At 45.9% G+C, this 15,762-nt stretch overlaps 1 protein-coding gene across 1 annotated transcript in view; it reads right to left on the reverse strand.

Annotated features, from left to right (window-relative positions):
• The window catches only part of LOC129859046 (disco-interacting protein 2 homolog C-like), a gene marked incomplete in the record, with an annotated part of 34,161 nt that overhangs the window by 11,911 nt on the left and 6,488 nt on the right, over positions 1–15,762 (reverse strand). Inside the window, 16 exon segments of the mRNA XM_055928380.1 lie at positions 243–323; positions 450–550; positions 7,314–7,515; positions 11,753–11,867; positions 12,092–12,300; positions 12,704–12,840; positions 12,923–13,062; positions 13,255–13,369; positions 13,465–13,584; positions 13,739–13,832; positions 13,927–13,991; positions 14,360–14,462; positions 14,966–15,075; positions 15,152–15,275; positions 15,457–15,567; positions 15,693–15,762. Of these exon segments, the coding sequence (XP_055784355.1) occupies positions 243–323; positions 450–550; positions 7,314–7,515; positions 11,753–11,867; positions 12,092–12,300; positions 12,704–12,840; positions 12,923–13,062; positions 13,255–13,369; positions 13,465–13,584; positions 13,739–13,832; positions 13,927–13,991; positions 14,360–14,462; positions 14,966–15,075; positions 15,152–15,275; positions 15,457–15,567; positions 15,693–15,762 (1,897 nt within the window).

Genomic DNA, 15,762 nt, shown 5'->3' on the forward strand with positions numbered 1-15,762 from the left:
AACCAATCAGAGTTCTTAACAATTCCATGGCATAAGTGTGTGTGTGTGTCAGTGGAGGCTGGTGGGAGGAGCTATAGGAGGACAGGCTCATTGTAAAGGCTGGAACGGAATTCGTGGAACGGTATCAAACAAATCAAACATATGGAAACCACATGTTTGACTCTGTTCCTTTTACTCCAGCCCCCACTGCTGTGTGTGTATGTGCATGCATGTATGTTTGTTTGTTTGTGTGTGTGTGTTACCCGGGAGCTAAGCAGTGTGTAGAGGATGTGTTCAGGCGTAGTCTGAGATCTCCACTGCAGAACCTCTGACAGGAACAGGAACTACAGAACACACAACATGATATGACATCACAGACTGTGTAATAACTATAATCCATCACAGTTTAAAACACATTATAAAATCCTGTGTGTATGTCAGGGGGAAGAAATACACAAACAATGTGTTACCTGGTCATTGTCATCAGTTTGTCCAAGGTCTCTGCCACTGGCCATAGCGATCCTCTTCCCAGACACCAGGTTCCCCACCATCACAGATGCAGGACCAATCTCTACAACACACACACAACACACACGAGGTCAGGACACGTCCAAAACATGATTTGAATGACCAGATACAACAAGCAGCTTGAGAGCTATAAGAGCTAACAATGTTCTTCAGCTTTCCGGCAAAGTTGCTCCTCATCGTTCACTAAATTCTAAATTCAATTTCATTCCAAGATGGCGTAGCAGTCAGGCGTCTTTTGTCTTCATCTTGTCGTGTCCTATGTATATATTTTTTTAGATCTATTTTCTTCGCATATCTTTTTTTATATTTTTCTTAACCCCAACCTCAATATGCTCTCCTGCATCCCGCCTCACCCAATGTGGTATGGATGTGCTATTTTCTTTACTCTAGAACCGGAACCCCCAAAAGAAGCTAGCCAGCTAACTAGCTGCTAGTTAGTAGTCAGCTAGCCACTGCTAGTGGCCATCGGCTAACCTTTAGCCCGGACAACTCCTGCCAGTCTGCACAACGCGATTCAACCCAGAGCTTATCGGACTTCTTTTTCTCCATATCCCCAGATTCCTACCGCAAGCTCTGAACCTCTTCACCTGGATCATCGTAGCTAGCTAGCTGCTATCCGATTGGCTTCTCCTGGCTAATCTCTATGTCCCGAAGCAAGCACCAATTAGCCTGGAGCTAGCCTATGCTAGGCCCATCTCCCGGCTAGCCGAAGAGGTCCATCAGCCACTCCTTGGGCTATAATACCTATTTTGCCAATTGGCCTGGACCCCTTTAACCTGTTGGGGATGGGGGCGCTGTTTAGACTATTTATGCTAATGTGGCTAATTTTTTAAACGGCTTCCCACAAAATCCTTGATCGTACAATATGCATATTATTATTATTATTGGATAGAAAACAGTCTATAGTTTCTATAGGAGTTGAAATTTTGTCTCTAAGTGGAACAGAGCCCATTCTACAGCAATTTCCCTGACATGGAGTCAGATTTGAGAAACGTTGGCCACTTTTCTGAAGTCATTTAAACGGGCACTGTCGTTGCTATGACTATACGGACACTTCTTACGTCTTCCCCTGGATGCCTTTACGTGATGACGATTCCAACGGGCTCGATTGCTCGTTCACAGGCCCTACAAATGAAAAAAACCTTTAGCTAGCAAGTCTTTTCTTGCTGCGTAACGCGCGTGGAAGACACCGACCCTCTCCTGTTCCAAGCGTTAGTTTAGCCTGTTATATTTCTCCGGTCATCTTTTCACTCGTTATAGGAGTTACAAACATCACAAAGTAGTTAATTTAAAGCGTTTTATAGCAATTTATATCCGTTTAGTGCGATTTTGGGACATTTATTTTTGCAACGATGTGAAAAGTTGGTCACGCTTTTCAGTTCATCCCGAACGTAGTTGACATTTCCACATGGCAAGAGGACAGCTTTCCACCAAAAGACGATTTCTCCCAAGAAAGGATCCTTTGCCCAAGATACTGATGGAAGAACAGCTCAAGGTAGGACATTTTTATTATGATAAATCGTGTTTCTGTCGAAACATTTTAGTGGCTTAGGACGCCATGTTTTTTGACGTAGCTTCGCTTGGCGCAAACTGTATTGAAAAGTAAGGATAAATTAAAAAATGTAATAACGCAATTGTATTAAGAATTAAATTGTCTATCAATCCCTGTCCACCCTATATTTTTTAGTCACGTTTATGAGTATTTATGTATAAGAGTAGATCACTGTCTAAGTGGCGCAAGGACGTTTTCTTTACCAGCTTGTCTACATTTCACATTGTCTAACCATGATTTTGGTGGCTAAATATAAACATTTTCGATCAAACTGTATATGCATGTTGTAATGTGATGTTACAGGAGTGTCATCGGAAGAATTCTGAGAAGGTTAGTGAAAAAATTAATATCTTTTGGCGATGTTGACTTTTATCGCTCACTTTGGCTAGAATCAATGCTGGGCTGCTAATTGCTATGTGCTAAGCTAATATAACGATTTATTGTGTTTTCGCTGTAAGACACTTAGAAAATCTGAAATATTGTCTGTATTCACAGGATCTGTGTCTTTCGATTCGTGTATGCTGTGTATTTTTACGAAATGTTTGATGATTAGTAGTTAGGTAAACACGTTGCTCATTGTAATTATTCTAGTCCATTTGTGATGGTGGGTGCAATTGTAAACTATGCCATATACCTGAAATATGCACTTTTTTCTAACAAAACCTATCCCATACCATAAATATGTTATCAGACTGTCATCTAATGAGTTTTTTTGTTGGTTAGGGGCTATAAATATCTTAGTTTAGCCGAATTGGTGATGGCTACTGGTGTTGGTGGACAAATAAAAGATGGTGGAATATGCTAATGTGTTTTTTAGGTAATAGATGTACATCTTTACATATTGTGTCTTCCCTGTAAAACATTTTAAAAATCGGAAATGTTGACTGGATTCATAAGATCTGTGTCTTTCATTAGCTGTATTGGACTTTAATGTGTGAAAGTTAAATATTTTAAAAAAATATTTTTTTTGAATTTCGCGGCACTGGTTTTTCAGTGGGGGGGGGGGGGGAGTGCCGCTAGCGCCACGCTGATCCTAGACAGGTTAAGTGCTGATACGGAGCCCCGCCGATCCATCACGACTGGACTACCGACATAACAGGCTCCTCCGTCGCGACGTCCCCTGCCCATCTGCTAGCCTGATCACTACGGCTCGCTAGCTGTCTAGAGCATACTGGACTGTTAGCTTAAGAGGTCCATCAGACAATTTTTTGGGCTACTATACCTATTTTGCCAATAGGCCTGGACCCTTTTACTACACGGACACCTGCTGATCCATCACGACTGGTCTGCCGATGTAACCGCACGAAGGGGCTACAACAGACTCCTCGGGTCGTGACGTCCCTCTAAGGCCTGCTAGCCCCAGCCCGCTAGCTGTCTGAATCGCCGTGTCTCCAGCCCGCCCAGCTACTCACTGAACCCAATGATCACTCGTCTACGCATGCCTCTCCCTAATGTCAGTATGCCTTGTCCATTGCTGTTTTGGTTAGTGATTATTGTCTTATTTCACTGTAGAGCCTCCAGCCCTGCTCAATATGCCTCAGCTAACCCTCTTGTCCCACCTCCCACACATGCAGTGACCTCACCTGGTTTAATTAATGTCTCTAGAGACAATACCTCTCTCATCATCACTCAATGCCTAGGTTCACCTCCACTGTACTCACATCCTACCATACCTTTGTCTGTATATTATGCATTGAATCTATTCTACCGCACCTAGAAACCTGCTCCTTTTACTCTCTGTTCCGAACACACTACACAACCAGTTCTTATAGCCTTTAGCCATACCCTTATCCTACTCCTCCTCTGCTCCTCCTGGTGATGTAGAGGTTAATCCAGGCCCTGCAGTGCCTAGCTCCACTCCCATGCCCCAGGCGCTCTCATTTATTGACTTCTGTAACCGTAAAAGCCTTGGTTTCATGCATGTTAACATTAGAAGCCTCCTCCCTAAGTTTGTTTTATTCACTGCTTTAGCACCAACCCGGATGTGCAAGTCATGTCTAAATCCTGGTTTAGGAAGGCCACCAAAAACCCTGAAATTTCCATCCCTAACTATAACATTTTAGGACAAGATAGAACTGCCAAAGTGGGCGAAGTTGCAATCTACTGCATATATAGCCTGCAGTTCTGTCTAACTATCCAGGTCTGTGCCCAAACAATTTGAGCTTCTACTTTTAAAAATCTACCTTTCCAGAAACAAGTCTCTCACCGTTGCCGCTTGCTATAGACCACCTTATGCCCCAGCTGTGCCCTGGACACCATATGTGAATTGATTGCCCCCCATCTATCTTCAGAGCTCGTGCTGCTAGGTGACCTAAACTGGGACATGCTTAAGACCCCGGCCATCCTACAATCTAAGCTTGATGCCCTCAATCTCACACAAATTATCAATGAACCTACCAGGTACAACCCCAAATCCGTAAACACAGGCACCCTCATAGATATCCTAACCAACCTGCCCTCTAAATACACCTCTGCTGTCTTCAACCAGGATCTCAGCGATCACTGTCTCATTGCTTGCATCCATAATGGCTCTGCGGTCAAACAACCAGCCCTCATCACTGTCAAACGCTCCCTAAAACACTTCAGCGAGCAGGCCTTTCTAATCAACCTGGCCCGCGTATCCTGGAAGGATATTGACCTCATTCCGTCAGTAGAAGATGCCTGGTTATTCTTTAAAAGTGCTTTCCTTACCATCTTCAATAAACACGCCCCATTCAAAAAAATGTAGAACCAGGAACAGATGTAGCCCGTGGTTCACTCCAGACCTGACTGCCATTGACCAGCACAAAAACATCTGGTGGCGTACTGCATTAGAATCGAATAGCCCCCCCGATATGCAACTTTTCAGGGAAAATAGGAACCAATATACACAGGCAGTAAGGAAAGCAAAGGCAAGTTTTTTTCAAACATAAATTTGCATCCTGCAGCACAAACTTAAAAAAGTTCTGGGACACTGTAAAGTCCATGGGGAATAAGAGCACCTCCTCCCAGCTGCCCACTGCACTGAGGCTAGGAAACACTGTCACCACCGATAAATCCATGATAATTGAACATTTCAATAACCATTTTTCTACGGCTGGGCATGCTTTCCACCTGGCTACCCCTAACCCGGTCAACAGCACTGCACCCCCCACAGCAACTTGCCAAAACCTCCCCCATTTCTCCTTCACCCAAATCCAGATAGCTGATGTTCTGAAAGAGCTGCAAAATCTGGACCCCTACAAATCAGCTGGGCTAGACAATCTGGACCCTCTCTTTCTAAAATTATCAGCCGAAATTGTTGCAACCCCTATTACTAGCCTGTTCAACCTCTCTTTCGTATCGTCTGAGATTCCTAAAGATTGGAAAGCTGCCGTGGTCATCCCCCTCTTCAAAGGGGGAGACACTCTAGACCCAAACTGCTACAGACCTATATCTATATCTATCCTCTTTAAAAGCCAAGTTAACAAACAGATCACTGACCATTTCGAAACCCATCGTACCTTCTCCCCTATGCCATCTGGTTTCCGAGCTGGTCATGGGTGCACCTCAGCCACGCTCACGGTCCTAAATGATATATTTACATTTAAATAACCTCCATCGATAAGAGACAATACTGTGCAGCTGTATTCATCGACCTGGTCAAGGCTTTCGATTCTATCAATCACCACATTCTTATCGGCAGACTCAACAGCCTTGGTTTCTCAAATGACTGCCTCGCCTGGTTCACCAACTATTTCTCAGGCAGAGTTCAGTGTGTCAAATCGGAGGGCCTGTTGTCTGGACCTCTGGCAGTCTCTATGGGGGTGCCACAGGGTTCAATTCTCATGCAGGCTCTTTTCTCTGTATACATCAATGATGTCACTCTTGCTGCTGGTGATTCTTTGATCCACCTCTACGCAGACGATACCATTCTGTATACTTCTGGCCCTTCTTTGGACACTGTGTTAACAACCTCCAGACGAGCTTCAATGCCATACAACTCTCCTTACGTGGCCTCAAACTGCTCTTAAATGCAAGTAAAACTAAATGTATGCTCTTCAACCGATCGCTACCAGCACCTGCCCGCCCGTCCAGAGTAGTGATGCTGGACGGGCGGGCAGGTGCTGGTAGCGATCGGTTGAAGAGCATACATTTAGTTTTACTTGCATCTGAGTTAGAATATGTGTACATCTACAAATACCTAGGTGTCTGGTTAGACTGTAAACTCTCCTTCCAGACTCACATTAAGCATCTCCAATCCAAAATTAAATCTAGAATTGGCTTCCTATTTCGCAACAAACCATCCTTCGCTCATGCTGCCAAACATACCCTCGTGAAACTGACTATCCTACCGATCCTTGACTTCGGCGATGTCATTTATAAAATAGCCTCCAAAACTCTAATCAGCAAATTGGATGCAGTCTATCACAGTGCCATCCGTTTTGTCACCAAAGCCCGATATACTACCCACCACTGCGACCTGTATGCTCTCGTCGGCTGGCCCTCGCTTCATATTCGTCGCCAAACCCACTGGCTCCAGGTCATCTATAAGTCTTTGCTAGGTAAAGCCACGCCTTATCTCAGCTCACTGGTCACCATAGCAGCACCCACCTGTAGCACGCGCTCCAGCAGGTATATTTCACTGGTCACCCCCAAAGCCAATTCTTCCTTTGGCCGCCTTTCCTTCCAGTTCTCTGCTGCCAATGACTGGAACGAATTGCAAAAATCACTGAAGCTGGAGTCTCATATCTCCCTCACTAACTTTAAGCACCAGCTGTCAGAGCAACTCACAGATCACTGCACCTGCACATAGCCCATCTGTAAATAGCCTATCCAACTACCTCATCCCCATACTGTTATTCATTTTTTTGCTCTTTTGCACCCCAGTATCTCTACTTGCACATTCAGCTTCTGCACATCTATCACTCCAGTCTCTATCACTCCAGTGTTTAATTGCTAAATTGTAATTATTTCACCACTATGGCCTATGTATTGCCTTTACCTCCCTTATCTTACCTCATTTGCACACTGTATATAGACTTGTTTTCCTATTGTGTTATTGGCTGTGTGTTTTGTTTAGTCCATGTGTAACTCTGTGTTGTTGTTTGTGTCGCACTGCTTTGCTTTATCTTGGCCAGGTCGCAGTTGTAAATGAGAACTTGTTCTCAACTAGCCTACCTGATTAAATAATGGTAAAATAAAAAATACTAAAATAAAATCAGCTCTTCTTAACTGTCTCTCTGTGTGTGTCTCTCTCTCTCCCTCTCTCTCTCTCTCTCTCTCTCTCTCTCACCTGGTTGTTTCTGTCGTGGTTTGGGCAGGTTGGTAACACAGGTGTGAGGACACATGAGGACATTACAGGGGTGCAGCCCCCCCTCCAGGTACAGCTGTTTGGTCTCAGACAGGTGTAGACCCCCCAGGGGGGTCTTAGGGAGGCTGTTGGCTGGAACTAACCCCAGGCAGAACACACCCACACCATGGATACTGTCTATCGCCTGTCAATTAAAAACACACACACACACACACACACACACACACACACACACACACACACACACACACACACACACACACACACACACACACAGGGGAGGAGACGAGATCAAGAAAAAACTCTAACAATTTCCCAGGTGCAAGGTAGAAAAAAGTTGTTTGAATTGACTCTAAATAACATACACTGTTTCGCTCATTCACACATTTTAACTGGTCTGGTTGCATTATGGTCGTACTGTGGTCGTGTTGAGGTGGTGTTACCTGCATTATGATCATGTTGAGGTAGTGTTAACTGCATTATGGTCATACTGTGGTAGTGTTACCTGCATTATGGTCATGTTGAGGTGGTGTTACCTGCATTATGGTCATGTTGTGGTAGTGTTACCTGCATTATGGTCGTACTGTGGTCGTGTTGAGGTGGTGTTACCTGCATTATGGTCGTACTGTGGTCGTGTTGAGGTAGTGTTACCTGCATTATGGTCATGTTGAGGTAGTGTTACCTGCATTATGGTCGGACTGTGGTCATGTTGAGGTGGTGTTACCTGCATTATGGTCATGTTGTGGTAGTGTTACCTGCATTATGGTCGTACTGTGGTCGTGTTGAGGTAGTGTTACCTGCATTATGGTCGTACTGTGGTCGAGTTGCGGTGGTGTTACCTGCATAATGGTCATGTTGAGGTAGTGTTACCTGCTTTATGGTCATACTGTGGTCATGTTGAGGTGGTGTTACCTGCATTATGGTCGGACTGTGGTCATGTTGAGGTGGTGTTACCTGCATTATGGTCGTGGTGAGGTGGTGTTACCTGCTTTATGGTCATACTGTGGTCGTGTTGAGGTGGTGTTACCTGCATTATGGTCGTGGTGAGGTGGTGTTACCTGCATTATGGTCGTACTGTGGTCGTGTTGAGGTAGTGTTACCTGCATTATGGCCGTACTGTGGTCGTGTTGAGGTAGTGTTACCTGCATTATGGTCATGTTGAGGTAGTGTTACCTGCATTATGGTCGTACTGTGGTCATGTTGAGGTTGTGTTACCTGCATTATGGTCATGTTGAGGTAGTGTTACCTGCATTATGGTCATGTTGAGGTTGTGTTACCTGCATTATGGTCATGTTGAGGTGGTGTTACCTGCATTATGGTCGTACTGTGGTCGTGTTGAGGTAGTGTTACATGTATTATGGTCATGTTGAGGTAGTGTTACCTGCATTATGGTCATGTTGAGGTGGTGTTACCTGAATTATGGTCATGTTGAGGTAGTGTTACCTGCATTATGGTCGTACTGTGGTCGTGTTGAGGTAGTGTTACATGTATTATGGTCATGTTGAGGTAGTGTTACCTGCATTATGGTCGTACTGTGGTCGTGTTGAGGTGATGTTACCTGCATTGTGGTCGTACTGTGGTCATGTTGAGGTAGTGTTACCTGCATTATGGTCGTACTGTGGTCATGTTGAGGTAGTGTTACCTGCATTATGGTCGTACTGTGGTCGTGTTGAGGTAGTGTTACCTGCATTATGGTCATACATTGGTCATGTTGAGGTTGTGTTACCTGCATTATGGTCATGTTGAGGTAGTGTTACCTGCATTATGGTCATACTGTGGTCGTGTTGAGGTAGTGTTACCTGCATTATGGTCGTGTTGAGGTAGTGTTATCTGCATTATGGTCGTACATTGGTCATGTTGAGGTTGTGTTACCTGCATTATGGTCATACTGTGGTCGTGTTGAGGTAGTGTTACCTGCATTATGGTCGTACTGTGGTCATGTTGAGGTTGTGTTACCTGCATTATGGTCATGTTGAGAAAGTGTTATCTGCATTATGGTCGTACTGTGGTCGTGTTGAGGTAGTGTTACCTGCATTATGGTCATGTTGAGGTAGTGTTATCTGCATTATGGTCGTACTGTGGTCGTGTTGAGGTAGTGTTACCTGCATTAGGGTCATGTTGAGGTAGTGTTATCTGCATTATGGTCATACTGTGGTCGTGTTGAGGTAGTGTTACCTGCATTATGGTCGTACTGTGGTCATGTTGAGGTTGTGTTAACTGCATAATGGTCATACTGTGGTCGTGTTGAGGTAGTGTTACATGTATTATGGTCATGTTGAGGTAGCGTTACATGTATTATGGTCATGTTGAGGTAGTGTTACCTGCATTATGGTCGTACTGTGGTCGTGTTGAGGTAGTCTTACCTGCATTATGGTCGTACATTGGTCATGTTGAGGTAGTGTTACCTGCATTATGGTCATACTGTGGTCGTGTTGAGGTAGTTTTAACTGCATTATGGTCGTACATTGGTCATGTTGAGGTTGTGTTACCTGCATTATGGTCGTACTGTGGTCATGTTGAGGTAGTGTTACCTGCATTATGGTCGTACTGTGGTCGTGTTGAGGTAGTGTTACCTGCATTATGGTCGTACATTGGTCATGTTGAGGTTGTGTTACCTGCATTATGGTCATGTTGAGGTTGTGTTACCTGCATTATGGTCATACTGTGGTCGTGTTGAGGTAGTGTTATCTGCATTATGGTCATGTTGAGGTAGTGTTATCTGCATTATGGTCGTACTGTGGTCATGTTGAGGTAGTGTTACCTGCATTATGGTCATATTGAGGTAGTGTTACCTGCATTATGGTCGTGTTGAGGTAGTGTTACCTGCATTATGGTCATACTGTGGTCGTGTTGAGGTAGTGTTACCTGCATTATGGTCGTACATTGGTCATGTTGAGGTTGTGTTACCTGCATTATGGTCATGTTGAGGTAGTGTTACCTGCATTATGGTCATGTTGAGGTAGTGTTACCTGCATTATGGTCGTACATTGGTCATGTTGAGGTTGTGTTACCTGCATTATGGTCATGTTGAGGTAGTGTTATCTGCATTATGGTCGAACATTGGTCATGTTGAGGTTGTGTTACCTGCATTATGGTCATACTGTGGTCGTGTTGAGGTAGTGTTACCTGCATTATGGTCGTACATTGGTCATGTTGAGGTAGTGTTACCTGCATTATGGTCATACTGTGGTCGTGTTGAGGTAGTGTTACATGTATTATGGTCATGTTGAGGTAGTGTTACCTGCATTATGGTCGTGTTGAGGTAGTGTTACCTGCATTATGGTCGTGTTGAGGTAGTGTTACCTGCATTATGGTCGTGTTGAGGTAGTGTTACCTGCATTATGGTCGTGTTGAGGTAGTGTTACCTGCATTATGGTCGTGTTGAGGTAGTGTTACCTGCATTATGGTCGTGTTGAGGTAGTGTTACCTGCATTATGGTCGTGTTGAGGTAGTGTTACCTGCATTATGGTCGTGTTGAGGTAGTGTTACCTGCATTATGGTCATGTTGAGGTAGTGTTACCTGCATTATGGTCGTGTTGCGGTGGTGTTACCTGCATTGTAGTCGTACTGTGGTCATGTTGAGGTAGTGTTACCTGCATTATGGTTGTACTGTGGTCATGTTGGGGTAGTGTTACCTGCATTATGGTCGTACTGTGGTCATGTTGGGGTGGTTTTACCTGCATTATGGTCGTACTGTGGTCATGTTGAGGTAGTGTTACCTGCATTATGGTCGTACTGTGGTCGTGTTGAGGTGATGGTACCTGCATTATGGTCGTACTGTGGTCATGTTGAGGTAGTGTTACCTGCATTATGGTCGTACTGTGGTCATGTTGAGGTAGTGTTACCTGCATTATGGTCGTACTGTGGTCGTGTTGAGGTGGTGTTACCTGCATTATGGTCATGTTGAGGTGGTGTTACCTGCATTATGGTCGTACGGTAGGGTGATGTTGAGGTAGTGTTACCTGCATTATGGTCGTACTGTGGTCATGTTGAGGTAGTGTTACCTGCATTATGGTCGTACTGTGGTCGTGTTGAGGTAGTGTTACCTGCATTATGGTCGTACTGTGGTCATGTTGAGGTGGTGTTACCTGCATTATGGTCGTACTGTGGTCATGTTGAGGTAGTGTTACCTGCATTATGGTCGTACTGTGGTCGTGTTGAGGTGATGGTACCTGCATTATGGTCGTACTGTGGTCATGTTGAGGTAGTGTTACCTGCATTATGGTCATGTTGAGGTGGTGTTACCTGCATTATGGTCGTACGATAGGGTGATGTTGTGGTGGTGTTACCTGCATTATGGTCGTACGGTAGGGTGATGTTGTGGTGGTGTTACCTGCATTATGGTCGTACGGTAGGGTGATGTTGTGGTGGTGTTACCTGCATTATGGTCGTACGGTAGGGTGATGTTGTGGTGGTGTTACCTGCAGCACACGGCTCATCCACTGGAAGCTGTCCTCCTCAGTAGAGTCTGGTCTCTGCTCTGCTACCACCACGATACGCTCATCACGCAGCACGGTCACACTGAACACTGCTATCCTGGAGGCAGGCAGGCAGGCAGGCAGGCAGGCAGGCAGGCAGGCAGACAGGCAGACAGAGTTAGATGGTTAGTGTAGTATCAGTATGTTCTCTAACTGCCATCTTTTACATGGAGAGTACAGTGAGTACAGACGGAGAATAGTATTCCCTATGTAGTGCACTACAACATGTGGCTCTATCATTTACAGTGTCTTTGCCCAAAACAATACTGCACGATTGCATACCTCCCTCTGTAGATGAATTTCATTGGCTCCACGGCCAGTGCGGTGGCTATGATGTCATCAGCGTTATGTCTGCGTCCGCTGACCACAATGAGGCCGTCCATCTTGCCGGAGATAAACACCAGACCACCTGGCCCCACGAAGCCCAGCAGCCCCGTACGGACAAACGCATACTCACTGACCAGGCCTCCACCGGATGCTACAGGGAACACCTACACACACACATACACACACACACACACACACACACACACACACACACACACACACACACACACACACACACACACACGCGCGCACACACGCGCGCACACACACACACACACACACACACACACACATACACACACACGCAGACACGAGCACACACACACACGCACGCACGCACGCACACACACGCACACGCACAAACACCAGCACGCACATGCACACGCACGCACATGCACACGCACGCACATGCACACGCACACACACTCACAAACACACATTATACACCCACATTATACACACATATTATGTCATGAACAAACACCCACACCAATGGTGTACATGCTATACACACAGTACAAATGACCATTATATGTAAGTTACACACACAAACCCTACTGTCCTCACCTCAAAGGTGTTCTTGGTCATGCCTGTCAGTCCGTAGTAGGATGTTCCCGTGGCAACGGAACACACACACAGCTCCCCGATCTCATCTGTCTTACACAGGAGAGGCACACCGTCTGGCTTCACCACACACACCAGGGCTGGAGACAGAACACACACACTGCACAACTGGAGCTGAAGAAGAGAGCAGGCCTAACCACACGCACACACACACACAGCTACCTCCAGGCATGACAGTGCCCACATCCTGCACAGTGAGGACTGACAGGCGTTCCTCGGTGTCGACGCGGACCACACTGTAACTCAGACCCTGCATGGAGAGAACACCTCGTCCTGGTGGCTGGCTACTGTCCTCCACTGGCCTGGATCAGAGAGGGACAGATATAAAGGACTGATCTCACTGATGATGATGGTAGTGTCCCCTCAGCCACTTAACGTTGACAGAATCTTTTCCCAAACCAACAAAATATTAAGTATGTTACTCAGAATGAATGCTGCTGCTGCTGATGGTGTGTTTGTGTGCTTAGTCAGGGGACAGTGTAGACGGAGCCTACCTTCTGATGGCAACAGTCAGTGCCTCGGGGGAGCTGGCACAGGGACAGATGACCTCTGACCTTAAGCCTTTACTCTGGAACACATTGAGGAACGCATCACAGGACGAGATAGACCCTGGAGAAGGAGAGGAGAGAAGAAAAGAGAGGACTAAGAGAAAAAAAGAGAGGACTAAGAGAAAAATAGCTCGATAGATAGGAAGTGAGAGTTACAAGGGTTCGATCCATCGGCGACCAGCAGCATACGGAGGGAACTCAGGCTGATGTCCTTCTGCTCTCTGTGGGCCACCAGAGCCCAGTGCATGTCCCTGGACTTTACACACGCTACCTTGGCTGGAGAGAAACACACACAGTGTCGACATCAGTGTTAACGCAAAGTTAAGATCAAATACTTCCTGAATGATTTACAAATGACTTCATAACAATATCTTGTCGATTGACATATGAATTTACTATTGAGTGGTTGATTAACAGGTGGGTGTCTGACCTTTAAAGTGATAGACCTTTTGTATCCAGGACAACGGGTTGACCTTCATCAGAGAGTAGGGAACGCTGATCACATGCATCATATTCATCACGCTCTAGAGATAGGAGATACACATAACCTTTAACCTCTAACCCTTAACCCCTTATCATACTTTCCCTGACAACATGACCTGTAGCAGCAGGTCTTACCGTGAGGATGCCGTGCCACAGTCCCACGTCCTTCTTAAAGTCGAGAACATTCACTATGGTCTCCGCTGCAGAGAGAGAGGGGAGACGGGGTTGGAGGGAGTGGGGGAGCAAGAGTTGGAGGGAGACAAAGAGAGAGACAGACGTCAAGAGATCACTGAAGCGAAAGAAAGCGTTAGAGAGATTACCTGGCAGAGTGTGTGTGTGTGTGTGAGTGAGTGAGTGAGTGAGTGAGTGAGTGAGTGAGTGAGTGAGTGAGTGAGTGAGTGAGTGAGTGAGTGAGTGAGTGAGTGAGTGAGTGAGTGAGTGAGTGAGAGAGAGAGAGAGAGAGAGAGAGAGAGAAACAGAGAGAGAGGGGGAGAGAGAGAGAAACAGAGAGGTCAGAGGTCCAAGAGAGAGAGAGTGTTGTGTGTGTAGAGTGTGTGTCTTACAGTACCTTCTGTGTAGCCACAGGACTGTGTGAGGGCTTGGCAGTGAGTCAGCAGAGCGATCCTCATCACCGTGACTCCCAGCACACTCCCATCCTTACAGGTCTTGTACTGGGGGGAGAGAGAGAGAGAGGGAGAGAGAGAGAAACAGAGAGAGAGGGGGAGAGAGAGAGAGAAACAGAGAGAGAGGGGGAGAGAGAGAGAAACAGAGAGAGAGAGAGAGAGAGAAACAGAGAGGGGGAGAGAGAGAGAGAGAAACATAGAGAGAGTGGAAGAGAGAGAGAGAAACATAGAGAGAGGGGGAGAGAGAGAGAAACAGAGAGAGAGGGGGAGAGAGAGATAGGGAGAGCGAGAGAGAGCGAGAGCGAGAGAAACATAGAGAGAGAGAGAGAGAGAAACATAGAGAGAGAGAGAGAGAGAGAGAGAGAGAGAGAGAGAGAGAGAGAGAGAGAGAGAGAGAGAGAGAGAGAGAGAGAGAGAGAGAGAGTTAAAGCAGTGGTATGGTGTAGAGTAACAAATACATACATTAAAACCCCTTAGGGTTCTGTTAAAGCAATTTGGATTGATTTACATTAGAAGCTCTCTTTGTAATGGAAATGTAATGAATGTATTACCTCTATATATGCTGTGTCGTTGTTTGCATCTTTGATGTGAGGGAACCAGTCTCTGGGAGGCTTGGAGAGATGCTTTGACTCAGTCACAAACCACAGCAGCTTAGGCCATCCTAGAGAGACAGAGAATACACTGTTGAGGAACTAGACGAAGAGAACACATGCTCATGCACGCACACACACACTTACCTCTGAACTGTGGTATCTCTCCTGTAGCACTCTTGGGCAGGCCTTTATGGCAGGCATCACTGGTCAGCGCCACGGTAACCCCACAGCTACCCAATAGGAAGCCGATCTGCTGGCTGCCAGCATCCTATTGGACAAGACAGACATGTTCAGGTCCAACACAAAACACTCCTATACATGCTTGAATGTGCTTATTGCTTATACAACACAACAACCAGTATGCGAATGAAACAAGGTGTTCCCCATGGCTCTGTGCTTGGACCTCTGACTATTAATTTTTCCCCACACCCAGATTTATGTAGACGTGCCTTGCGTGTGAGGGGCACCTCTATGGGCACAGGGACCACCTCAGCCAGCAGGCAGCCATAGAAGGCCACCATGAAGGCCACTGGGTCATTGTTAGGAAACACTAGCGCCACCTAGGGGATCGGAGGAACACAGGTAGGGAGAAAATATTACAATCCTTCTTGTCCTTAATTGGTTTGTCTTTAATTCCTTAAACTAGTAAAAGTTTTGGAGGGATGGATCTTCTACATGTACTCACCCTGTCCCCCGGTCGCACCATGGGCTCCTGCTTGCTGCCCAGCTTGTGGAGGATGTTAAAGGCCAGCTTG

The sequence above is a fragment of the Salvelinus fontinalis genome, chromosome 7, assembly GCF_029448725.1.
Source record: "Salvelinus fontinalis isolate EN_2023a chromosome 7, ASM2944872v1, whole genome shotgun sequence".
Classification (NCBI taxonomy): Eukaryota; Metazoa; Chordata; class Actinopteri; order Salmoniformes; family Salmonidae; genus Salvelinus; species Salvelinus fontinalis.